The sequence below is a fragment of the Sturnus vulgaris genome, chromosome 12 (assembly GCF_052056855.1).
Source record: "Sturnus vulgaris isolate bStuVul1 chromosome 12, bStuVul1.hap1, whole genome shotgun sequence".
Taxonomy (NCBI): domain Eukaryota; kingdom Metazoa; phylum Chordata; class Aves; order Passeriformes; family Sturnidae; genus Sturnus; species Sturnus vulgaris.
This window is the reverse complement of record NC_142254.1, coordinates 5,681,233-5,709,152: the sequence shown is the minus strand read 5'-3', so window position 1 is coordinate 5,709,152 and position 27,920 is coordinate 5,681,233. Positions and strand designations below refer to the sequence as shown.

General features: G+C 39.9%; 1 protein-coding gene across 1 annotated transcript in view; it reads right to left on the bottom strand.

Annotated features, from left to right (window-relative positions):
- Positions 1-150: 150 nt before the first annotated feature.
- The window catches only part of VAT1L (vesicle amine transport 1 like), a 55,011-nt gene continuing 27,241 nt past the window's right edge, over positions 151-27,920 (bottom strand). The window contains exons 8-9 of the mRNA XM_014882091.2: positions 4,830-4,913; positions 151-2,988 (exon numbers count right to left, since the gene is read on the bottom strand). Of these exons, the coding sequence (XP_014737577.1) occupies positions 2,890-2,988; positions 4,830-4,913 (183 nt within the window). The 3' untranslated portion in view covers positions 151-2,889. The remainder of the gene's footprint in view (positions 2,989-4,829; positions 4,914-27,920) is intronic.

The following is a 27,920-nucleotide window of genomic DNA, read 5'->3' as shown; positions in this document are numbered from 1 at the left end:
TCAATTTACTCTGTAATAGTCAAAATAAATTATTCGTATATCCCACGGTGACCAAAATGGAAAATAAGACCTCACATTTTCCTCTTCAGCAGCTTCAAGCCAGTTCCATAATGTGACCATAATACTAGAAAAAAACATAGAAGCCAAAGATAATGCTATGCTCAACATTTTATTTATATTTTTGTGTAAACATAATTTGCTTTGTAGGCACAATATAACAAAAGCTCTAAAGCAACAAATACAATTAAACAGTGTTTCAGTTCACTTCAATCAGGCTTAAGTTAAAGAAGCTTTCACAGTTCCTTTAAGGCAAATTGAGAAATAATTTGTTTCACTTGAAGAGACTATCCAATTGTCTCAGAGTTGTTTAAACAACACTGTCAGTAGTAAGCACAACCCTTCATTTCTGCTACAGTAAGACTTGGTCAGTGACAAGCCTTGGCTTCACCAGTTTGAACAGCACAGCCTCCACCCCTGCCAGCGTGATACTACTGCTTGTGGTCTCCTGAAAGCTACTTAGGGCTTGTGGGCCAAATTCTGCCAGCACACATCCTGCTTCCAGAATGGATGCCTGGAAAACTTCCCTTATTTCAGCAGCAGCCTCCCTCCGTGCTGGACTGACACCAGTAAACACAGAGCAGAGCTTGGCTCGCTGATGGTCACACTCAGCTGTGTGGCACTCAGGTACTTCCAGAAGTGCTCCTTTGTACTCACTGCAATTATCTGACACTCTGCTGATCAGAAAATGGCCCTAAAATTGGTATGAAGTCACATGAAGTGTATTTTTTGCCTTGCTAACAAAACCAGAAAGGACTAGCCAAAATTATGTGACTGTTGTCCCTGTGGTGTCTGTGGCCATGACCAAGATCACCCATATTTGTCTTGCAGGGTAATTTAGAAGCAGAGCCCACCAGACTGTGGTTTAGAACAGAAGAATGGGTTTGCTATTCTGCTTGCCCTACTAATTTAAGGCCTTGAGAATGCCACTTACTGCCAGCTCGAAGGTCACCAGCAATATTGCTCACTTTGGCATCAAATCAAAATTCCTAGTTATGTTAAGGTCTGTTGCAGGACAACATCATTACACTAGCTGCAAAACAAAATTGGGCATGTTTCCTACTGCTGTCAGCTGATGAGTCATGAAAACCTAATGGCCCTTCTTAAAAGTCCAACTGGCAAGCCAAATAAATGGAAAACTCTCACTGAATACATATTTTCTTCTGTGGATAAAGTCCCTGTTTGGGTCCAAAATGGCACTGGAAGTATAAGCAAGTCCAGTTTGAAAAGAAACTCAACTATAATGAAGTGAAGAGAAAAATGAAATTCTGGTTGGATTAATAGTTCGAAATAGTTTTTGGCATTTTTCTCCACAAGTTATTTCTTGTTTTTTTTTTTAATTTGTTCAACCCAAGGGGAACTCCTTCAGAATGAACCAGCTGCACAATTATCTGACAGCAACTTCATGAGTACAGTGTAAAGAGATGGACATTAATACTCAGGCAGCAAAACCAAACAAACAGAAAAAAACTAACGAGAATCTTCTAAAACCACACATAAAAGTCACCCAGAAGTCCTCTCACACCAAGAAAAGCCTGAGAAGCCCCTACTTTTCATTTTTCTGTATTAATTTTTAACTTCTATCATAACATGTTACTTGTAGATTTAATCATGTCTGGGTAAATACTTTCTTTGAAAAAAAGGATATTAATTCGAAGCTGTAGGCATCATGCAAGGTCTCTTGCCAGTCCTTCAGCATTTCTACTGTACATGATCACAGTAAGTTTGAAATAACTGTTTTAACAAGACAGTTGAGGACCTGAGTAGCTGCTGTTTGGATAGGTGAAGGACGTGGAAAACATAATTACTTTTTTCATGTTTCGATATAGTTTCCATTACTGGGAGGTAGATAAGACTAGCTGGTCTTTGAATACTTGATCCTGTAAATAATTATAAATGTAACTGTACATATGGAGCAGAGCTTTTGATAGAAAAATTCACCTAGATAGAAGTTATCCCTGTACAGGATTTTTGGTGGGATTAAGGCCTAAACCTCATTTTTTACAGGGTTAACTTCTGCAGGAGTTCAGCTCCAGCCTGACAGTTGACCACACATTAGCGATTTCAGAGCAATAAACCCCATCACCAAATTTCTTTCCACATCCTGATAAGTGATCCTTACCAATGCAATTTAAAAATGAAATTTAAAATTGGTTTGAATTTGACATATGAGTCAATGTGTCCTTACCAGAAGAAGTTGATCAAAGCCTCTCAATTAATGATTTCTTGCACAATTTCCGATTCCGTGATTCTGGATGAGGTACTTTTGAAAATGAAGATAGGATTGCTTGTGAAATGATGAAGTATGACTGAGGAAAATAAAAAGTAATCTTTGTTGCAACTTTTATTTGTGGTTCAGTAAAGGAAAACTATTTTAACACTGAAAATCCAGAAATACAAAATTATCCCTCCAATTACTAGAATCTTTCAGGCAGCAAGTGGGGATTTTTTATTTTTTCTTTTACTGTTTCCGACTTGCAAAAAAAGCCCAAACCTCCCAAATAACTTTGTGCAAGATGCTGGAATTTGCATGAGAAAGATGCCCATCTAAAATTACACAGTAAGTTAATAAGGTTTTCAAACAAGAACAGAAAAATCCATGGGACTCCTACAGGGAAACCGGGTATTACACAGAAATGTCGTAATACTGCACTGGATGAGAATGGCACTTGAGTTCAAAACAACAATGATCAACAGCTCATAGCTCAGCTGACTGCAAACAAATACAACACACACTGTACTACAGCATTTGTTCACTGATGCACAGAAGAGATTTCCCAGCCTTGCTCCCTTCTCCTTCCCAGCTCCTCCTGCCTGCCCCTCCTCTGGCTGCTACTGGATGAAGGGCATGCGCTCCTTGTTCTCGTTGTCCCCTTCGTGGTCCTCCTCCTCCTCGCCAGCCTCGCTCGTCTCCGTGCTGTCGTTGGCCATCTGCACCAGGAGAGAGGAAAGATGGACATCAGGGCACCCTCCTCACCCTTTGCTTCAGCTTGATTCATTGGATGAGGCAGCTTTGGGCTGCCACGCGAAAATAAACGTTCTGTCTGTGCAAAGCCTTTGCTGGCTCTACAGCACTCCCAGCTAAAGCTGCAAGCTGTTCTCTATTTCCTAACAGAGAGCTGTTTGTAGGACAGCTGCTCCCTGCACTTGTAGTAAACTGATAGTAAAGGTCTTGGATAGGAAACACAGCTGTGCAGGGAGTTTAGAGAACGTGGGACCTCTGGGTTACAGCTCCTGTATCTGCTCTTTCAGAGGATGGATGGCCCCATCTGAGGCACGGTGTGAAAACTCAGGGGGCAATTTCCTTTCTTTTGATATTAAAAACCCAATGAAATTTCATAGAGCAGTGCATATATAGATGCTGGGAGGATACACCCACGACAGAGTGCAGATCCCAGATCATGCAGAAGTGGGAAGAAATTGCATTTTCATATTTTACTGAAGATGCCTGCACAGGGCATTAGGCAATTTCAAGAATCTGTAGTTCACAACAGCATTTAAGGAGTACACTGTGGGTTTTTTTCACCATAATATATAATAAATAATAATAAATATTTTGGAAATATTTACTACAAGCTGTGTAAAGGTCAGGACCCTCCAGCACTTCACCCTGTCCGTGTGACAGGTCTGTGGAGGCACAAGAGCCTGGTTCACTGGGTGGGGGTAGTGTTTGACAGCACAGATTAGTGTGACTGGATTCTCTGATACACCCATGTTACCTCTCTTAGGACACGAGAAGATTCTTGTATTAGCTTATAACTACTTCAAAACTAAATAAGCAAGGGACCCCTTTACTTTTTAAAGAGAAAGGTAATGATGTTCCTTCCCTGTTTGATTATTAGCCTCTGCTGGGAATAAAAGTCTCAAACACAACCCGATTTTAATGCAGAATAAGCATTGCTCTGAAGTTACCCATATTTTTGAGATCACAACCTTTCATGAAAAGGTATTATTCCACATGTGAGGTCCTCAAAGCCTTCCTTTTCCTTGCAGAGAGTTTGTATGAGATTTGGAGGCAGTTTTAGAGTAAGAGCTTAACTGTAAGTCCAGGTTCTTTTCTTTTGAAACAGGAGGTTTCTCAGGTGTGAAAGCAAACTTCATACATCAGTATTGATTTCAAGTCAGGTTTGCATTACCTTCCTTACTGCTCTTTCCTACACCATCAGTGAGTGCTCAGGAGTGAGCCTGGCTCTCATTTACCACTGCTCTCTGAAAGGTTTCTGTACCATGCTAAGTGCTCCAAATTTAGTGGACCAGAGCTCCATCACTACTATCTTCCTTCAGTATATGTCAAGAAATATTTACACGTTATACTTCATATATTACAAAACCCAGTAAACTAAATTCCTACCAAAAATATACTCTAACTTAGTATGGGAATCAGAAAGCACTTTTATGTTTGCACACTGAAGAAATATTGACTGGTTTCTTTCCTGTTCAATCCACTTATTAATATGGGAATTTTTTAGTTTGAGAGAAATCTGTTTTCCATCACAAGGGCAGAAAGACGTGTCAGTTTGACCCCAATCCAACACTCCCTGGCACATTTTTGGAGAAGCAGATTTCAGTACAGAGAAGTAACTGCTGGCACTTCAGGAAGTACATTTCACTTGGGTTAAATACAGAAATTATGGTTACTGGTGGTATTTGGGAGCTATGGATTTAGAAGAAATCAGTGTCAAAAAAGCATTAGAAAGGACATGTGTCCAGAAGTCAGTGCCAGGCTGTATCATGCCTGGCTGTACATCATGTCTGCAGTGCCCTGCACTCACCAGGGGAGTGGGTGCTTTCTCCACATCCAGAATGAGTTTTCCTATATTTCCTCGGTCATGGATTCTCTGCATGGCCTCCTTCACCTGAAAGAAAGATCACTATTGGTAATTTTCAGTCACAGCCTGGGAGAGCCCTGAGTCCCTCCCTTTCAAAACCAGCAAAACCTTAAAGGCATGCTATGTGCCAGGGCACCCAAAGAGCTGCTTGAGAAAAGACTGAGAGTTTAACATTTGTTAGTGAATTTGTAAGGCCTGGCTTTTGCATTGTGTTTGCCAGAATGGGATGTGAGTCCTGAGGACAGTCTCTGAATAGCATAACACATCCATAAGGTTAATGCAGAACCAAAGTGATGGATAGCTGAGGGGCAGGGAGAAATACAAGCTCAGGGAGGGAATCCTAAAAGGCTGTTCCTTGCATTTTGTCTTTGCAGAATATTTTCAAGACATTCTACTTTCACTGAAAGTATGAAACATTTTTCTAATTGACCTATGATATTTTTCAATTTCTTATGGGTCACCACAGATGAAATGCTGTGTCCAGGCTATGGCTGGGATTAATGCAGTACTGTGGGTCTTGCTGCCTAAGCAAACATTTATTTCCTTCTTTTTTTCACTTTTTTCCCACTTAAAAAAAAAAGTTTGAAATAACTGGTGTCCTACTGATACCACCAAGACCATCTGTTTAACAGCTGGCTGCAATCAGTGCATGTGAGAAAGGCACAAGAACCTCTTCTTACAAGTGCACTGGAGAGCAGCTTGTTTTGGTGTATGAAGTTTCACAACTCAGGAGAGCTCGTTGATAAATTGAATTTGTGTGTGAGTGTGTTGCACTGAATATTTAATGTGCAGCACACAGAGCACTGTTGAGTCACTGGCACGGTGAGAAGCTGTGGCAGTCTCTGGATCCCTGGAAGTGCCCAAGGCCAGCTTGGACAGGGCTTGGAGCACCCTGGGATACTGGAAGGTGTCCCTGCCATGGCAGGGGGGTGGAATGAGATGAGCTTTAAGATCTCTCCCAATCTATGGTTCTATAAATCACTGAAAATTGGAAAATGTCGGGAGTTTCCTCACTTTCACAGTGGGAAACTTCAGGAACTGAAAATGTGCCCATAAAGGCTGTTCCATATCCTCATCACACTGCTCTTTGCCAGCATAACAGGGTCGGTCAAGACAAAAAGAGTTTTATGTTAATAGGATTTAGCACCTGTGACATAGTTCCGTTGAATATTTTAAAAATAATGGCATACATGTTTGAAAGAAAATGCTGATTTCGGACCTGATGGGTCCCACAGTACTTTTAAAGACCTGAATTGGGGTCCAGGCCCCCAAAGTACTCCCTGAATGTCTAATACAGAAGGAGGTATGTGATTTTTAAGGATTATACAGCATTCAACTTTCAATTAAATTTAATGGATGCTGGGCACAGCACAAAATGTCTTTCCCATCTGTCAGCCTTCCTTGGGAAGCTGACTGCAGTGAACTCAGTACTGCTCCTTGAATTTTACAGAGGTGTTCCCTCAATTATTAAATACCAGACTTAAGAAAAATTCTATTAGAACAAAAGAAAAATTGCACTGCAAACACAATGGCTTTCTAATTGAGGACATTATTGTAAATTCACCTCAGAAAACACAATCTTATGAATCCCACTGGATAGAAGGCTGACCTCTAAGTGTAGTCCACAAAATCACAATAGCTTTTATGAAGCTACCTTAGAGCATAAACAACACTCAACTACCATGTGAGACCAGCTCTGCACTATGGATAATATTCTTTTAGGAATATCCAACCATGTTGCTGGAGAAGCAGCAGCTGTATAATTTTTTATGTCTGTTATTACCCAAATCAAGCTTTTAGGAGGTTACAGCACAGCATACATAACAGAACTGGAGAAATCAGCAAACACATTTGCCCGTCCACTGAAATTTATGACCAGAACATTATGTGGAAAGCAGGGCATGCAACATTTATTTTAATTTGTACCATATTATATTTAGCAAGGCAAATTTGAGAAAATGTGCTTTCCCTGCTTTTTTCACATGCACAATATCAAATTTAAGCCCCTGGAGAAAGGTTCAGGAGTTGTTTCCAAGACACTTGTGAGTAACTTGCAAATGCAAACAGCAGGCAGAGGGAAGAAAACTTATAACAATAATTGTGGCTATGGAATCCAGATGGAGCTTTTAAAATATATAAAAACATTGAAAAGAATCTGAGGAGCTGATACAACATCTGTGCCTTTTAGTGTTATTTGCAACTTACCAACCCAGTCAGTCCAATTCTGTCCTAGTGCAATGCCATCCAGCACACGATGTCTGAGCTAAGACACCACGAGCTATTTTAGAAATGAGTAATTTTATTTTTATGGCTGCTAACAGTCCACTTGTTCAACCAACACTGCAACTACTTGTTTCCCAAGGTGCCAATGAAAACCATTCCCTGTTCTCCTACAGCAGAGAGAGAGGATTAAAAACCTTCTTTGCTGTGCAAGTATGGTTAAGTTGTTCTGCACTGACTATATGGAAATTTTAGTTCTTTCTGTGCCTTTCACAGAGGGAGGAGCTTCTGTGAGTTTGTGGCTCAGTGTTTGCATATTCCTAATGAAGACAGTGCATCCCTCTGTACTTGGTTAAAACCAGACCCAGGCTTAACTGGCTGTACAGAGAGGCATATAGAAATTCTGGAATTTACTGAAGGTTCCCTGAAGCGGTTAAAGTTTGAGTCAAAATAAACATCCTTTCCAGCAGAAAGAATCACAAGGGATTTCCTCTTCTTACAGCATTCTATCCCTAAATCCCTTTTCACCAATTATTCCATATTGGTTGCTATTTGCATTTGTCAGCTCAAAGCCAAGTAAATGGATTTTACTTTTTGTTTATAAGGATGAGTTAATTGAAATTATTCTTTGCAGTATCATCATCAGAGGGTTCTTGGATTGGAAACAGTGCAAAGGGGTGTTTACTGATATGCAGTTTCCACTGGAATAAAGGACAAAACTCAGTTGTCCTGTGTTTGCTTTCAGTATGGCTCAGCCCTGAGAGGGTCTGTGTCTGAAATAATGCCAAACTACAGATTTTAGCCTTGAGAGCCCCCAGACTGACACAATTTTTATCCAAGCTCTGCAGTGGAATCAGAACTATTACACATTAGTGGGCCACTGGTCCTGGCAGCAATGATGCACTGAATTGATATATTGATATAGTATCTCTCAAGAAAGCCTGTATTTCAATTTCTCTTTAGTTAATGATTTGCAATTTTTTATTTCATTAAAAACAAATGTAAATCATCTACACTAATAGTCATAAACTATTTTCCACTACTGAACACAGCACCTGTGTATGCACTGGGAACATGGTATGATTTTATTGCAGTTATTCTGTCTTTAGTGAGCTGATAGCAATTTTCCTTTAAAGTAAAATACAAGCGTGCATAGAAAAAAGAGAATAATAATTTTCTCCATTTCTTCCTTCTACAGAGTAAAGTACTAATAATAGCAGATAGTGAAGCACTACTACTACAAGTAAGAAACCAGCTTTCAGGAATCACAATATATCCACAAACGACTTAGAGAAGTTTAATGAAGTCTCTGCCAGCACTTCTGACTAATTTGCCATACACTTCTCTTTGAGAAATATAGGTTTAAAAAGCTCCAAATTAAGCATGTCATTACCTGTAACCACTCAGACCAGACAAAAAGGATTTTCATACTGAAATTAAAAATAGCAGGCACTACACAATTTTTACTCAAACAGTATCTGCAATTCTAAAACAATGAAAACCAAGGTGTATTCCAAACAGAACAACTAATATAGCATGCTGGCATTGTATTTGGATATTTGCAGCCAGCTTCTGATTACACTGTTTTTCCACAAGTTTTGATGTCAGGGTGTAAAAACAGTCCATTTAAAATCAACTAAAAGACACTTTTTCTCCTGAAATAGATATTGTATACCTGCCTTCATTCTCCATTTTTCCCTATGTTCTCCTTGGATTTTTCTTGTTTGTTTTTTAGCACTATGCTTTCTCCAGGTGGAATCAGTAACTGGGACAGATTTCTTGTCTGGCTTTTTATCTGAAGTCTCTCATTTCATATCTCACCTCTGCTGTCCAGCTTCCTTTTCCTTTGGAAAGTTCCTGAATAGAGACACTTACCTGGTGCAAATCTGATCCTGTATAAATACATGCCTGAAACAAACAATTATGCTCCAACTTTGATTTGCTATAGTCAAGCCTCCACTTACCCATTTTACTACCAAACTAATTCTTTGGCTGCTTGCATTCAAAATGAAGAGCCAACAGTAATGTCTACTGATGTATTCTTAAATTGTTGCTGATATTCAGTTGGCTCTGGAACTTCATTTTGCTGTTAGAACATAGCAAGAACAGTCTACTGCTTTATAAATACAGGGAAATTTAAATGGAAAATGTATTACTACTTATCTGTTGCACCATTTCACAGTATGAAAGAGAAATGCAGCTACCTAAGAAATGGATGCTATTTTCAAGCCTTCAGGTATTATTTTAAACATAATGATCCATTTCTGTATTTGGCTCTTACAAGGAACCAGTCTCAGGAGTAAAATAAAAGAGACTGGGAAGCTGGATCATGAAACCACTCACTGTGCCAGCAGAACACACGGGGGGCTTCAGGCCCACATTAGTAATGTGAAGTTTAGGAGGGAGAAACAATGAAAGCCACATGCCATGGAAAAGCTTCCTAGTGGAAATGTCTCAACACAATGTTTTCATCATCCTACATGAAGCTGTTTAGCTCGGTAATGTGATTAATTTTATTGATTTGTTTTTTTAGTGAACTTCTACATTTACTCCAGAAAAAAAAAAGCATTGAAAGACACTGGTGCAAGAGAAGAGTGGATATTCTTCAGCTGCATGAGGGTGGATGCAGTCTGTTGCACAAACTCCCATCTACAGATTACAGTTCCATTTTTGCAGACAACTTTATCCCCTCACTGTCAGCTAGGGCAGGTTTATTGGATGGTGGCAGAGGACTTTGTCCTTTCTTTTCTTGGGGCCCTCTGATGATAGTGTTTTTCCCTGAGCTATTTGAAAGGATTTCCACTTACAATAAAGGAATCCTTCACTCCCCTTTTTGGTAAATCAGACCATGATATGAAAGGCTAAAGAATCTTATGCCAAGATTACAAATTTAATCCAAACCAAGAGTGATATTAATTCAGTTATCTCAGTGTAATCTGTAAAACTCCCCAGTGTATCATCATGAGCTGTCAAAAAGGTTATCAGTACCCAAATGAAGGAAACATCCTTCAGTACCAGATGGGCACAGTGAAGCAGAGATCAGGTTATGATCTACAACTGCAATTTTCCCTGTCATTAGTTCCACACCTTTAGGTTCAAGATTACTGTTTATTTTTATACATCATCTCAAAGAATCACCTTTCATCCTCTGCTTACACACTGGAAATTCCCAAGCCTTCCAGCATGTCATGACTGTTCCCCTCCAGCCATGAAATAATCCCCTCATAAATTTTAAGCTGTATTGCATATATCACCCCAAAGCCCTACTTTTCCAGCTACACCTCCCCTCTTTAATCATTCAGCTGATTCTTCAGACCAAAAGCAAAGACAAAAGGAACAACATTTACTCCCTGCATCTGGCCACCCAGTCCTTCTTGCCCAGTATTATTTTTAAATATCCATGTGATTTTTTGGTGGGTTTTTTCATGTAAGAGAGTGTCCAACACAGACATCTGCAAGCTGGTGCTCTAGTGATTCTTTACAGCAGTTGCCCAAATGTCAATGTCACAGTTACACCATTCTGCACTTACTGGCTCATCCATTCCCATCCTGGCTCTTGGGCAGTTTCTGAAGCCTGGGCTGTGTCTCCTTGAGGGGTGTATGTCACATCTACAGAAGCCCCACCTGATCCTACTGCAGCCTGCTCATCACAGCTGTAGCACCCAGAAATAGTAACAGCACCTTTTAACCAACTGTTGTCATCCAGACCGTTCGTAATTAAGTAAAAGAGGTGGGACAAAGCATTTCACCACAGCAAAATAACTTTATCTTGAGGCTGGCTGACTTCTGTTCTTCCAAACAATATGGAGAGAAAGGAGGGAGCACCCTTTAGCCTGCTTAACCATCAGAAACAGAACTATATCTCTTATTGAAAGGTTTGTTTGGTCTTTGGTTTGGTCTCGTGCAAACCAGATCCAAAATCCACTTCACAGTCCCACTGTGAGGTTCGAGGTCAGAATGGAAAGAATGGCAAGTACAGCATGACAGCTACTTTTGGAGGAGAATTTTGAATATTCTGTATATACAGACAGATTTCAGTCCCTGCTCTATTGGTGTAATTTCCCTGGCATCACTAGGTTGCACATGAATGAGTGAGAGCAGGTATTGGGAGGAGAAAAAAAGCCTCAGTTGATAAAGAAATATCAGTAGTGTTCCATAGCCTTCAATCACTCAAACATATATTCTGTAAATGAATATTATCATTCAAGCATGGGTTTTACACAGATCAGCCCTCTTTGACCCCTCCTCCCAATCTGAGCATAAACTTTCCATCAGGACAAGTCAGTGTTTTCCTTATGACAGTCCAGGGAGCTCCCTCCTGTTATCCCCGCCCTGGTCCTCTCTGAAACTAAAACAAAAAGGAAAAATTTAGCTCGTGTTTGACTGCAGACTGTCTGCCAGGGCAGAGCTGTCTGCACGAGCATTGCTCACCAACAATTAATTCCTCTCTGAGACGCCTGCAACTGCATCATGCCTGCAAAATCACATGGCAGGGTCTCCATGGTGACAGTGCCATGCGCTGTGCAAACATCAGCTGGCTAGTCAAGGTTACTTTGGCAACCCAAGTGTCACAGGTAATGATCCAAATCTCCTTCACATTTATGAAAAAATAATCTGAATTAAAAACATGCCCATTTTTCATTCTAGGGCTGGCTCTGTTCTGTTGCTGTTCATAACTGGCACTATTTCAATGAGCCCAGAGCTACCTCCATTAAAATGACAAATAATAATATCAAGAGTAATTATTTAAGCATTATTTCTATACAGTAATGAAGAAAAAAGATGCATACTGAAGTAGATTCTAGCTGAGATGCCACATAAGCAAAGCTTTAATACTACAGCTTTCATTAGAGCTATAGAGCAAAATAATTTTCATCAGGCTCACTGCTGTGTTCTATTACAAAGCTATGCTGTCTTTAATATGGATTGTGAGCTGCATTCTAAATGCAGATGCTCTTCTCAGACCAGAAGAGTTTTATTTCATGTTTTTGGTATATACAGCTTTCAAAACTAACACTGCACTCTCTACAAAGAAAAATCACATTGTCTGTCTCCTGGATTATGTCTGTCTAGATCTGGTCTGTGGAAGGTTCTCAAGGAACCAAGGGGAGCAGTTCCTGAACGTGCTGGCAGCTCTGAGGGAATCCGTGGTGTTCTACTCCCTGCAGACCCTGCCAGGTGTCAGGGCAGGGGTAAATCTCCCTGTGCAGCCACACAGCCTGTTGGGGTGGCTTGGGCTCAGGGAAGGGACAGGACACGGCTCCCTGGGCAGCCCGGACACTTCCCTGGCCAGCACTCACCAGCTCCTTTGCTAACAACTGCCCTTCTGCCCCCAGAAGAGACATCGATCAAAATTTACTCCTGTAGTTTTGCTGGTGTATTTTCTCCTTGATAATCTTGAAATGTCTCTCTCGTGTTTATACAATATGATGTTTTGGAATGATATTTCAGTGGGAAACCTGCTGGGTTTTTTTCAAGGCTTTTTGCTTTTATTTTTTAAGTGAGTTTTCAATACTTTCCTTTCTCAGGATGCCTTCTGTAAAAGCTTTTGTAGAAAAACTGTTTTCCTGTGAGATTAGGGACAATTATCCTATCAGACACAGTTATTTGGACAAAACCATTCTTTGCTGTAAGGGATTATTTCCCTTGAGAGCAATGGAATAACCTGTATTCAGCACAGCACTTCTCTGGGAATGATCTGCATTTGTGATAGGAATATTTTCCTTGCACTGTGTAGCAGAATAGCCACTAGAAAAGTGCTTCTAGTGTTAAATTGCTTTATCTGCTGTGACAAAATCCTTCAATTACCTGTTCATGTGGGAGCTGGGTATATGGAAGGCTGGCAAACCCACATCTGCAACCAGCTTGGATTCTCCTGTCTCACCTACACCATTAATTCTGAAGAGACCTCCCAGACTCTCTGTTCTCCTGGAGGCTGAGGGTATGCAGCAGCTTGCATGACAGATGGAAAAGCAGCATAATATTTACAGGAATTTGAATAGGCTCTATTCCTGCCTGTGGTGAATGCAGCCAGCTCTTAAGATGCAGAAACTGAGCACAGAGCATGTGTAAGAAGTAATATCAAACTCAGGGTATGTGGGGTCCAATTTTCATAAACGCCTACGTGGGCATGGAGAAAACATGGATACAATCAAAATGTAAAAAATGAGTATCACTAGCAATGATTTTGAGCTGATTAGAGTATTTTTCCTACAGGAAAAACTTGGATCATGAAGTCTGTTTCCGTGTCATGTCACATCATGTTGTGTCCTGTCCTCCTAGAAGGCATCCGAAAACAAAAATTATTTTATCCAACACCACTGTTTATGCCCTGTCACACTGAACTTTTGCACCAGTGGTTTTGCCTGCACACATGGAAACAGAAAATACTTTTTATATTCCTTTCATCCCTCCACTGCTATTTGCAGCTGCAAACAGCAGCAATGGCCTCTATTCCCTTCTACTGCCTGTCAGCAAGGAGAGACCTTTTCTCTGGAGTACCTTTTAGCCTCTCTGTATGTTGCCATGGCAGCAAGAATAAAACCAGACCCAAGATGAGAAAAATGTCAAAGGAATAAAAACTGATGCTACAGGCAAACTGAGAGTCCTCCCTTGGCTGCTGAAGACACCTATTAAGTGATACATCTTCTGGATGGAGAGCTACAGCTGCACAACTGTGCTGTTTTCACTCCTTCCTTATTCCTACAAGCTCCTGCTGACGTCAATGAGTATTTGTTTTGTCTCAGTAAAATTCAAAGGAAAAGAGATTTAAAGCCCTGTAATTACAGAATACTGAGCCAAATCTTGCCAGCCTTTACTTACAGAGTCAACAGGGATAAAGCAGAAAAGAAAGGCAGAATCAACAACAAATTAAATGTTTAGAAGTACTAAAGAGCAGTGCCTAGATTATCAGTTTGGTGGGAGCTTTGGTACACGATAAAAGAGGAGAAGAGCCTGAAATTTGATCCATCAACACAGGGAATTCCAGCAGGTTAGGACAGCTCAGGGGCATTCAGCACTGACAGCTAAAGACAAACTTCTTCAGCAAAATGCTATAGAATGGACATTTCTGTGAGACTGTGCATTATCTCAGAACCTGCACAGAGCCAGAATGGACACTCATTTTGATTTAAACTGGCACACCTTTTCTCAGTATCACTTATTAAGATAAGCTTGAAGAAAGTGATTTTTTCCCTGCATTACATTAGGAAATTATTACCTTGTTCCTTTCAGAATCAAGAGTTGTTTCTGTAGGGTAGAAATTCGGTGATGAAATCCCTGGAACACATTTGAGCAAAGAAGACACATCCTATGAATTAGGATAAAGCTTTAAGGTCCTCCACTGGTATTTTCTTTCAGAGCAGCAACAAAGCCAGAACTCCTACTCTATTCCTGTGAGCCACTGGCTCCCCAGGACTGGCTGAACCTTTAGAATTGATGGTAGAAATTACAAAAGCATAGTCCCAATGCTAGGATAATGGTTTTGAGCACATCAAAGCCATAAGTAGAGGAGCTCAGAACTGGTCCCCTTCATGGTACCTTTCTGAGCATTAATGCATCTTGTAGTAAATTGCAGCTGAGTGTGCTTTTGCACACTGGGATGCCCCAGACACCCCTGAAGTCTGAGGTATTCAGAGATGCTGGGCTGCAGCAGCAGCTCTTATGGTGAGGAAAATTCCTTTAGCTGCAAATGAATTTTGGCAGCCACAGGGAAAAGAGACCCTCTGTACTCTGCCAGGGTGCAGCAGTCTGCTGCTTAAATTGAATTAATATATGAATTGAATTAATACATGATGCTCAGTTTGCTGTATTCCTGTACTCCATCACAATCTGTTATAACAAATTATGGCAGGAAATAAACTTTATTACATTTATCACTAAGCAATTAAAAAAACCCAAGAAGACATCTTATGCTGTTGCTGACTATCAAGCTCCATCAGTTTTTAAACTCTTCCCTCAGCAATGTTGCCCTGTGATCTCTTTGAAAATCATCTGGAGAAAAACTGCACCAACCAACAAGCTGAACCTATTTGTTCTCTTCCCCTCAGTAGTTATGAGTATCATTAAACTCTCCTGAACATGCAGACCTAATCCAAGCACTCTGCTTTTTGTGCTGCTGGATTGCTGGCTTTTCAATTCCAGTGCCTGCCCTGTGGAAGGGCAATGTTGCTGCTCTCCTCTGAACAGCCTTGCAGCAGCAATCCTGCCTGGTTCCTTCCCTGTAGGAATCCAATATCCAGCCTGTCTGGAGCTCCACAGGAATATTGCTGTGTGCCAGCACAGGGCAGGGGCCCTTCCAAACACACCCCTGCTTTAGTGTTCAGGCTATTACAACTTCCAGTGTTTGGGGTCAAATAATGTAAGAAATGCCCAAGAACTCAGAGTGCCTATTCCATGTGCTGCTTCCTTTATTGTCTCTCTCAAAGCAGCAGCCCTTGGCCTCTCAGAAGCTGCTCAATGGTGTGGATGAAACCCTGAGGCTCACCCTGAACTCCTGTGATGCAGATCTACACACGCCCTTTGGGCTTGTGTCTGTAAGCATAAGATCATTTGCACTATCAATTCCTTGCTACTGTGGTGTAAGAAAGGTATTTATTTTTAGTTTTATGCTTAGACCAATAGCTCTTCCAAGCTCCTTCTGGATATAACAAAACCAAAACTCCACAGGTGATTACTTTCTTGCTGCTTCCCAAGCTTTCATCAGCATCTGTTAACTCAAATTTCTATCTATTCACAACAAAAAAGTTTCATTTATATAGAGGAGGTATTTTATTGTGTGTAGCTCACTAGAGAGGATTTGCTTTCTTTTAGGAAGCTGCAAAACTACAGAAAACAAGGAATGTCCTTTTATATTTCCTATTATATTACCAGTACTCCATGCTGATGGTTTGTGTTCGTTCCACCTGATTTGTCTGTCAGGCTTGTTCCAGTTCTCTGATTCACTAGAACAACTATCCAATAACTGGATCTTCACAAAAAACTAATTTTTACAGTTTATCAGAGGTTTTTCCTTCTCTTACCAGCGCCAACATTTTTTTTGCATTTCTCACCAACACTTTTGAAGCCACACTTCAAGCACCACAACCTGCATGAGAGTAGTTTCCCTTTTTCCTCTCTTAAACTTCCCTTGCTTTCTTCAATGTGCCCCATGAAAACATGTCCTTGTCCTGAACCTTTAAACGGCAGATGAATTTTTTTGGAAGTCAGGCACAAAAACTTGTGACCAACATGGCTTCTGCCCCTGTAACCTTGCATCTTACTTTCTAAATGATTCAAATGAGTCAAGTCTTTTTCTCCCAAAGACCTTCTATTACATATTCCTCAGACTCGTCCTTAAGCTCTATTTTGAGCTACTTATTTCACAATATGATGTATTAAAATCATTAATAAAAGAATGAGAAAATCCTTTATGACTTATCTACTTATTCTAAAGAACTCTAAGTCTTCCTTTATTACTACTACAAGGAGCAGAGATTGTGCTTTATTCCAGAATCACTACTCCAAACCCATGGGAACTGAACTTCGTGATTACAAAATACAGTAAACATTCAGTCTTCCAGATGGTAATCAGTAAAAAGTCTTGACACTCTAATTTCTAAAGTCTGAGAAGCTTTCATGCAAAAATCCACCTACTGAGATCAGATTAGCAGAATGAATTAATGTTGTGACTTTGAAAAATATCTCCATGCTATTTTATACCAATAGATTATCTTCAGTAAAATCCATCCCCAACCAGTAAACTAATTATGTAAATTCTTGAAACTCATCAAGGTAAATAGCAAATTTGTATCTAATGATACAAGTAAGAAAATACTTCTCTTTTGATTTCCCTGTGCAACATTTTTTTTGTCTCAGAAAGTAGTGCCATGAGGATTTCAAACCTAATTCTTTGTCAGTTATCACATTATTTTGCAATCATTCAAAAAGCTCTCCAAGTCAGACCTTACCATTGGGTGCCACTCTGTGACTTCATTAAAACTAAACAAAACCAAAACCCCTCTCTTATATTAAACTGTAATACAGTTGTTATGATAGAGAGTATGATTCATGCTTATCCTCAGTTTGAGCTACACCACTTTACAGCAAGATTGAAATAATTCATCCAGGCAAGATGAAAGGTATTTAAATTGATCTTGTTTGCTGGTTACAGTTTTACAGTATATATTGCAGTTCAATTTGCTTTATTACTTTATATTTCTCCTGTTGAAAAATGTCTCACTCTAAGCCTTTATTAAAGACCTTAACTTCCCCTTAGCATTGTACCAGTGTGATTGCTATAAAATTGATTTAGTGTACAAGTTTAATGCTGGTGTGTGAGCACTGACTCAGCTCAGCATTCCATTCTATTGAGCCTGCTCAGACTGCAATAATTGGTAGCAGGGAGCTGAAGCACAAGTGTCTGTGTGACAGAACATCCCTGCAGCTTCTAATGCCATTCTATTCAATGTGAACGTGTGGATGTGCCCCAGCCCTCCGTGTGCCTGAGCCTCAGCAGTGCAGGGAGATGGGCAAGAACCTCACTAACACACCTTTGGCTAGCTGGAGCCTGGGGCAGCTTTAACTGCAGGAACTCTGACAATTGTGCTGGGGGTTTCCCTTTAGATTTAAGGGAAAGATACAGAATCGTGTTATTTCTGCTAAAGAACTCAAGGGTTTTGCACTTCTTGCTCAGGAAAGTTTAGGATTTTTAAGATATTTTACCCAGGACATAATCACAGCATATGATAGAAAAACCCCTCAGGCTCTTCTCAAGGTTGTGGATATTTGGTGGTGGTCAGGAATTCACTTTTACTCAACCTTTAGTCTACTAAACTGAATTCATTTAAACAAAGATTTGGAGCTGCCTGTGATGTGTGAGGCTGCATTTCTTACAGGTATGGCCTAACATTTTCAGATGTGTGCACTGTAACATCACCTTCAAAGCCTGAGCTTTGATACTCAGACTATCATTTTCTGTACACTGAAAACAGTGGAAAATCAGAGCTCGTTTGAAACTCTTAAATTGCATCACTTCCTTTCAGTATTGTTTTCTCAAAGTCAGTGCTCATACCACAGTTTTTCCCTACAAAATACCTTTGTGTTCAATCATTCCCAACAGGTTAATATATATATTTAAGAATCTTTTAGTGTCGACGATGTATCTGCTTCACTGCCTTGGTGTAAATTTAAATCATTATCTGTAATGAGCAATAATACTAATACTAAACTACAATACCACATAGAACTCTCAGTTATCACTTTAAATTTAGATTCTATTATTCTAAGAGATATCTTTATGCCCAAGAGTAATTTTGCTTTTAAAACTCATCCATGTTTAAAATGACTGAAAAGAATATATGAGCCATTTTCATTAGGTGAGAACAATTATCTTGATTAACAATTGTTATGCACTAAAATGAAGTGTTATTTTGATAATTTTGATTTTTTATGCCTTTTTTTGGATCTTAGCAAAATTATATTAAATAGAACACAAAACCTATGTTTTCTTTGCAATAAAGGCAATTTAGTAACCTAATCAAACCACTAGTACCAAAGAAAAAATAAATTAAAACAACCCTGAAGAATAATTTTGTGCTACTGCTCAAGTGATTTCCAAAATTTCTACCAATCTGCCAAAACTAGTAACCAATATGATCAGCTGCTGAGAGATAAAACTTGCTTTGCTGGTGGAACTAATAATTTACCTTTTCTTTGGCCATTGTTACACAGATACCCCCATAAGCAGATCTCAGAGACAAGGTAGAATGCTCACCTTAGAAAGGCATTTCTAAAACCAAAAAGGCCCATTTAATTTAATTTACTGTACCAGAGTTCAAGATCTATTAACATCTAAACATCCTTCTACTGTAGCTAAAAGCTTATGTCCATATTCTCTCTTGATAGGCCAAGCACCCAAAATTCCCCAAAGCTGAAAAATGTGGTCTAGAATTTACAGCAGAAATGCTGAAGGCACAGCATCCACTGGTGTTTCTCAGGACAGCAATGCAGCAGTGGATGACAGCAGCCCTTTTCCTTCTGCTCTATTAACCTTTCTGCTCCCTGTCACTCAGCAGAAATGGCCTCAGAGATGGTGCTGCCAATGCAGAATCATTTAGACAAAATGAACCCATCAAATTTAAATATATAGAGAGGTATTTTCATTATTCTTATCTCCCACTCCCCTTTTGATTCTTTTCAGTGACTTCTTAAGTGGATTTCCGGGCAATCATTAATTAATGAAGTAATAGACTCAGATGACAGACAGAAAACCAAACAAAATAATTAGTCTGGTTCTTTTTTTTTCCAAGTCAAGAGGCCAAAACCTCATCTAAAAGCATCAGTGTGAAAATGGAAATATTTCAAAGGTAGGATGTGGACACACACATTTAGAGAGCCAGGGAATTACAGCTTGGAAATTCTTTCCAGGCCTGGATTTCTCCTGACTCTCAGCTCCATTCCCAGGCTGACAAGCTGACTGCAGCTTCAGTTAGGGAGGAGTCTCCCAGGGTGACAACATGGTGACAACAGAGTGGAATTCATCATCAACATTAACCCCTGGTGTCTTTCCCGTGGGACACATCCTGAGGTGCTGTCCCATGGATGTTTTTCCCAATTGTCCCATGAATTACTGTCCTGTCCTAGCTCCACGTAAAATTCTTTAAATACAGGCTGTCCATACAATTGGCCTTTTTTCCCTAAAGAGGTCCATGTGTGTTGCTGTCCTTTCTTTTTAGCACAGTGACCACAGCAGGAGGAATCCAAATTATTTGTATTCTCTGTTGTGCCAGACATAGAAGGATGACACCTCTCAACATCACCAAGTAGACTTCATTATTTCTATCTCTCTCTTTTTTTTTTTTAAATCCTTAGCATCTGTGAAAATAGGTCTTTCTTTAATTTGAATGCAGACTAAAAGAAGTTTCTCAGAGAATGTAAACAATAAGGAGGAATTATTAACACAAACCTCAGATTCCTGGTTCATGCTGTCCCTAGAGAAAAGCTGAATTTCTCACATTAGCAGTCCCTGCCAGCCTAACTTGACCAACCGAGAGCTTTCTTCCCAAACCACCCAACTAATTAACAAAGAAGCATGAGTGGAATTTTTTGACAGAGGGAAATCCAAGGTTCTGTTTCTCTGTAGCTGAAACTGCACACACTAACAGAGCCCAGCACAAGAGTGAAATAGCATCTAAATGTGGCTTTGAAAACTTTGTTTCTAATATTTCCCCTCTAGTACCTGCTATTTGTTAGTGAGTGTCACTCACAGCATCCAGTCATTATTTCTGAGTGACAGAAAACACTCACTGCTCCAAACTTTAAGAATTCCTTGCCAATTAGTGGTGATACCAACTCTGTGGAACAGAACACACAGTAAACTTTCTCTTAGAATTAATTTAAAACTATTTCCACTGGTGGATGCAATAATGTATTGGCATATATTTCATCCACATGCAAGACTAGAAGAAGATAGGCAGATATTTCCTTGCATTATCAGGTAGGAATAAAAAGGAATAGTTTGAAGCATATTTGGATCAAGGGTATAAAAGCAAGTAGCTTTTGCTCTCTGATACTTCAGGAAGAGTGTAGAAACTGTCTTTTGAATAGAGAAATGATCCCATGACACCATGTTTTCCTATCTCTTGAGAGGTGCCTACATCTCATGATATAGACAGCAAAAATGAAGTGTAAAACAACTGCTAGATTCAAATATACAAAATAAAGACAGAAGACATACACTCTCTTTTCTGGGGCTATGCACACGTGTTGGTGTCACTGATGTCCTCAGTAAAACTTTCCCTAGCCAGGTCTCTGTTTATTTCCTTGCAGGGGAGCAGCATCACCAGATCAGCTCAATAAATAAGGAATGTGTGCCAATTCATTACTTAGAAGCCAGCTAATCTATTTCAGAAGGCAGACTACTCCTGTAAAATACTGCTTCTTCACAGTAATTAATCAGCAGCTTGCTCAATATAACAGCTTTGTCCTTTTTTTTTTTTTCTCCTAATAAATGGCAAAGCAGCTCTCCCCATATAGCCTCCTGTTGCTTATTTAATTAACTGGAAGCATGTGACTAGTTTATCTTTAATAGTGCACACTTTTTCTTCGGAGGAATCCATCAATGCTTCCTATATTATTTTCCTGGCTATTTCTCCCTGCCCTTGCACTATCCATCAGGAACCAAATCTATATTTTATTTCCCTTTCCCTGCAGTTCCAGAAGCTTCTATGGCTGTGGCACACAAGGGCAAATACAAGTGCCAGCCTGGTCTGCCCCAGAAACACAACCATGACAGACCACTGCACTTTCAACCTCCAGTGTCTCAAACTTTCCACCAAGTATTTTCTGCCTGTGTATCTCCATAACTAATTAATTCTCAGCAGAGTGCTCACTAAGTAGATCAGGAAAGCTCTGTAGCTGCAGGCTGTATTTATGTTAATGAAGAGGTTTAGTCTCACACTGGCCAGCTTCTAACCTTTGCAACAGCAACATCTGAACACAGAATCAATGCTCATCAGAAACACTGCCAAAATACATTCCTGTGTTGGCCACTTCATTCCCAAACAAGAAAATACCATTCCCCTGGAAGGAAAGAGCTCACTGACCTTTGGTAGAACTCACTCCCCTGTGGGCCCAGAGCCCCCATTAAGGCACTCAGTCACAAAAGGCTCTTGGAGATGCTGAGACACAGCCCAGGGCTATGGCTGTGAGAGGCCAGAACTGGCTATTAGAGCTTTTCAGGCTGATCCATGGTCTTTCCACTACTGTGTTGCATGGCATCAGGCACGGAATGACATCTACCACCTCTTGGTTATTCATCTATTACATGGGTATTATAGCACAGATATTCTCACTGTGAATAAAAGAACATTCTGAAGACTCTAGATAGTTGTTTAAATACAGGTATTTAACTGGCAGGCTAGATAAAACAAGCTAAATTTCAGAGGCTGTAAAAAATACCAGAAAGCACAGAGCTGAAATAAATTACTTGTCTAATTAAATTCCTTTCATGTAGCTTGAATTGCATACAGCACTTATGAATAATATATAGCAATTGAAAAGAATTGACTTCTGCTTACATACTTAACAAGCGAAGTCTGAGTTTCCTAAAACAGCTCATTTACCCAATCAGGTTTTGTGGTAATCACAGTTAATGTCATGTACCTGAGGCCTTATTATGGAGCCACCATGCCCATATCAAAGTCTTGTTTTGTTTCTATCCCAGGCTCTTAATAAAATCATAATCATTGCCATCACCAGTGTGCGAATCTAAAAAGACTACTGGGTTATGCCATCACTCCCTGATAGTGGTAGGAAGGGTAGAATGAATTATGAAGTGACATGAAGTTCTGTTAAACAGCATTAAATGCATATGAAAAGCAAATGAAATTTTATAGGCACTTTGCAAGAATTTAATAATTCACCCAAGAGCAGCAAAGATCCCATGGTCAGGTATACAAAATATTTTAGAGGGAAAAAATATGTAATACCTAATTAATCTCCAGTACTTTCAAGGTATGTTTCATTCATCTAAGCATACAGCACCAAAATTATTTGGAGTTTTAATTAATATTTATTTTAGATATGCATCTCAGGAAAAAAAATCTTTGCCAAGTCTTAATTAAAGATAAACTTACTCATGGCCCAGTTTTCATTGCTTTAGAAGTTGTGTTCATTATATTTAATGTTAGTGAGGTAAAATTCAGGTGGAATCGCCTTCCCCATAGCCTGGAGAAGAGAAGGCTCCAGGGAGAGCCCAGAGCCCTTCCAGGGGCTAAAGGGGCTCCAGGAGAGCTGGAGCGGGACTGGGGACAAGGCAGGGAGGGACAGCACCCAGGGAATGGCTGCCAGTGGCAGAGGGCAGGGCTGGATGGGATCTTGGGCAGGAATTGTTCCCTGGCAGGGTGGGCAGGGCTGGCACAGGGTGCCCAGAGCAGCTGTGGCTGCCCCTGGATCCCTGGCAGTGCCCAAGGCCAGGCTGGATGGGGTTTGGAGCTCCCTGGGACAGTGGAAGGTGTCCCTGCCCATGGCAGGGGTGAAACGAGATGAGTTTTAAGGTCTTGTTCAACCCAAACCTTTCCATGAGCCTGTGATTCCCCACATTTGAAAGATACTTTGGCCTCTGTGCATAATTTTTTTGTGAACACAGAATTAAGCTGCCCTGAATTATTCAAGTTTTGCTTCTCAGTCTGCCTTCCCCACATCTCTGTTTTCAGACCTGTCTTACATCAGTAAGACACAGCTCCTTGCACTTTTGGATGCTTTGATATCTGCAGGAAGCTTGTATTAAGCTTGTGTTAGACCTGTGTGCATACAAGGAAACAATAGTGATGAACAGATAAAGCATTTAAATTTACTTCGAAATACAAGTATTTATTTCATACAGTCAGAGGAACAGAATCCCCAGACAGGAAGATAAAGACAGTTCCAAGGCAGTATCAGAGGACAGGGTATCTGCAGAGTTTAACACCTGTCCATCAGGAAAGCTGTTCATGAACAACTGCAAAGAAGTTGTTCTGTTAAATAAATACTCAAAACAAGCAGAGTGTGCTCTGTAATGCTGGAGGAGCAATCACAGCACAGACACTGACAAGCTCGTGGGAGGTTTCACAGAATGAGTTGCAGTTCCCACTTTCGACACCATATGACTGCAAATTGTTTCACGTTTATAAAAAAATTAATCTTTTCTGTATTTCAGAGTGGGTTATTAGTTTGGTTATAAATGTACTTCCACTTTTATCCTGGTACTCTGTTGTTTTGCATACCCTGAAAAATAAACACCGTACAAGTCTCTGACTTCAAGAAAGGTATAATTTGTTCTGCTGGAAAATGTTTTCATCAAGCAGTAAAGACAAAAAAACCCTGCACACTCTATTATGACATTATAACTATTAAGACAAAAGTAAACCTGGGATGGTATTTAGTATTCCTAACAAGATGCCAGCTTGATCTGGCATTATTAGATTGCCCTCTTTCTACGTTAAAAGTAACTAATGGGTCAATTTTCTCCAGGTCTCACTGCAGTGATACATGACAGGCTTTTTGCCCTGAAGCCAAGATCACAGAAATGCATAAATAGCTTTTGATGAAATTAAAGTCTCTCCTTTAGGGGGTCCACTGTTATTATTCTGCTATCATGGGTTTGAGATTTCCCATCCCCCTGCCTCTAGAATAATGATATTGCTGATATTTAAAAGCTTGCACTGAGATGGAAATTTATAGGAGAGGATGAGTTCAGTGGAAAAACACAGGTTTACAGTATTTGAATCCTTTGAAGCCAGTGAGCAGTGCTAAAACCAGACATATTGTGATTGCTTTGCCCTGCCCAAAACATACCATATGTATGGAAAGCATTCCTTCATCCAGTTCTTGTCACTGGATTGGAACTCAGTAAAGCTGTAATCTTAGAGTAGAGTTCCTGCTCTTTCCTTTGCATGCTAACAACACTGATAACTAATGCAGAGAACAAAGAGTGTGAGAACAGCAACATATGACAAAATGTGTCCTTTATAGGAAATTTTTGTATCAGCAGGTACTCTATAATGTCACTGTAATGTGATCAGTTGCACTGCATTTCTTTAGCTTCAGGTTCCTAAACACAGCTTGGGTGTCCTTAGCAAATTACCAGAGAAAAGAGCAGTCTTCAAGAGCAGGAAATCTCACTCAGATAATAACTATATTTACAGCTAGACCTACAGTAATTTCCTTTAAAGGGCACATTTTCTCATATATTGCTGTTCTCACATATATCTGTTCTGTGCATTATCTATCAGTGTTATTAGCATGCAAAAGAAAAATAATGCAAACCTTACATTAAGATTTCTTGTAATTATTCAGCCAAAAAAACCCCAGTGACTCAGTGTGGTGTTCATTACAAACTAAATTAAGGTGCAGGGCTCTTTCCAGTTAAAAATATTCTATGTACTGACCACAGGGCACAGTCACTAGAGCTCTCTGATGGTCATATTCATGATCTGAAATATTTAGTGCCTTGATTCCACTGGTTTTGGTCACAGCTGAGTGCCATGCTGTATTCCTGGGTGCATTGCAGAGGTTTCAGTACCTGATCACTCTTACTGACCCTAAGGCAGTAGGAGCCTTTGATACCATCACTGCTACATAGCAGGGCACTGCTTTAAATCATTTGAGAGAGAGGAATGCAATGAATCCTTTGGTACATGACACAGACCTGCAGTCAGGATGTTTTTCCATAATCTCACTCGTCACCCACATGGATCAAAACGTCCAAGTCTGAAAACTTTCTGACTTCTGAGAGTCCCTTTTGAAATGAGCAGTACCAGGTGAAGGGAAAGGTGCCCCAGATATTTTGATGATTTTGACCATGAGTGGCAGTTCCTGTGTGAGAATTTGTGAGGTTTGTTTTACACATGTTCAGTGCTAACTTTGACTGCTGTAAACCACCAGAGAAGGCACATATAAATTCTGTGTCAATAAACTGTTCTACCTTGGACATACACTTTTTTTTTGCAACCACAAAGAGACGAAAACCACAGAGTTTTAATAGAAAAGTGCAAGGTGGATGTTTTTATTCGACACACTGGATTTTTTTGAGAACTGTCAGTTTTCATCCTGCTTACTAATTGACTACTGTATAAAGCCAAATACTCACAGACCCTCAGGAGAATGCTAATGCATAAATGCAGTACAAATTAATCAGAATGAAGATGAGTGGTAAATAATCACTAACCAAGAAACAACTAAAAAGCTCAACAAATGTTCACTGAATACAAATTGTTTTAAACTCTGCTATTTGTAATGAAATGGAATCCTACCAGACAATCAGCTTTTTACTACAGAGCAGCATTTTAAGCATGTGCCATCTACAAATCATCTCATCTTTTAAACACTTGAATGCATAAACAAATAGTTGCAAAGCAGCAAGATATCTCACCAGCAGCTAATTTATGACTTCATTCATCTCATGATGAGTAATTCCCAAGTTGTATTTCCATTTTAAAGATCTGTGGATTTTGTTACAGTCTCTTTTAGTTAAATCCTTCTTACTTTTCCACAATAAAGTGGTTCTAATTGCCTACTTGAGACGAGACTTGGCTTTACTAGGATTTATGGATGTAAGTTTGAGATTAAAATTACCCTTCCCAAACAAACACCAGCAGCTAACACAGCAATACAAATAGTTTTGCTCCACAGCAACAGTCCAGAGTGTGGATCCAGAGCCCACTTGTGCCAGCAGCAATCTGATGCACTGAAGAAAACTGAGTCACTTCTAAGTTCCTCTTTTCAGCCAGCTGGCAAATTTGTTCAAGCAGCCTGCACTGAGGAGGCAGGGCAATCCTCATCCTGAAACAAAGGCCAGTGGAACCAGGAATCCTTCCACAGACTGCGTGGCCTTAGCATGCAGCCCCAAAGCAGAGAAAGGAGGACACTTGAAGGGTTTATATCCTAATTCCAATGATCTCATGGACACTCGGGAAACCTTCATGTATCAAACTAACTCCATCTAATAAGTTCTGAGCAGTTCTATCTTTAAAATAATTTGACAATCAACTAGACATCATTAACACAGACTGTATAATAGGCAAATGGGAATCTAATAACTTTCTCTAAGTTCTGTATTACTGCCACTTGAAACGTTTAAAATGGAAAATCTCACTGCAATTACAATATTCTCTCATCAGTATATTCTTTTAAATTCAAACTGTGTGCTCCTGCAGAAAGTATTATGAAATAAATGCTGTTCAAGGAACCATACCAGGCTTTTAGAACAATGAAGTATTTCTTTACAGTTCATGAAGACCTATTAAAAATGACACAGAGCCTGTCTCTGGCGGTTCTTACATGCACTGGAACATAAAGCCCTCAGTTTTGGGTTATCATGCAAGGACACCAGCCTTGATCAACAAAGGGGAACACCACTGTGGATATAACTCATTGTCCTCTGCTCTGATACATGGCCAGACACTGATACAGAACCAAAAAGAGCAGCATTTGTACTGTAATACAGCTTTGAAACAAAGCTAGATATCTTCCACGTTGGCTTTAGAGAGTCTGCATTACTTTGTGAATTGATATTTGCACAAATACATGAAAACAAACGCAGATGCAGAGTGAATAAAGCAAGCTGAAGGGATGTGCTGGGGATATGCCTTTGATACAGAGATCAAACTTCCTATGTATGTGATGATACATTCAGATATTTAACATAACACATTTGGAAAGGAGTCCCATGGTGAAGGCTCCTTTCTGCCACTCTCTAGTTAATGCACATTCTCAATGCTCTTATGGGTCAGGAAGTTCCTTAGGAAACCTGGTAAAAGCTGGTCATATATTGGTTTAGTCTCTAATAAAGCCTTCTGGGAGAGGTCAAATGACAGTGGACATTGGGCGTCATCAGGCTTACCCAACAGGAAGTGAAAAACAATCAAATGTCCACCTCTGAAAGAGGGAGGTGTTCAAGCTCTGGGATTAAAAATAAAAACCTACCAAAACAGTACAGAAATGCACCAACTTTTCTTCAGTCAAGTTCCATTTAGTCCTCAGCTATGACACATTCTCTGTGGACCATATTAACTCGAGAGTCAGCCCTGAGTTATTTTTATGCCCACAAAAATATACCCCTAAAATGATAATGCCCTGGATGAGTAATAATTCAGAAATACTTTACAATTAAATAAACAACTCTTGCACCACCATATCCCTTAAGGTACAGCCAGACACTTCCTCTGCCAATTCCCAGACAGCTCATGGAAAGCCAGCAGGTGTGACAAATGAGCTGGAGTTTTCTAGACTGTGCTTTACAACAGATGTATTTACACATATCACAAGCTATTGGTGGGGATGGTGCATGCTACTGCC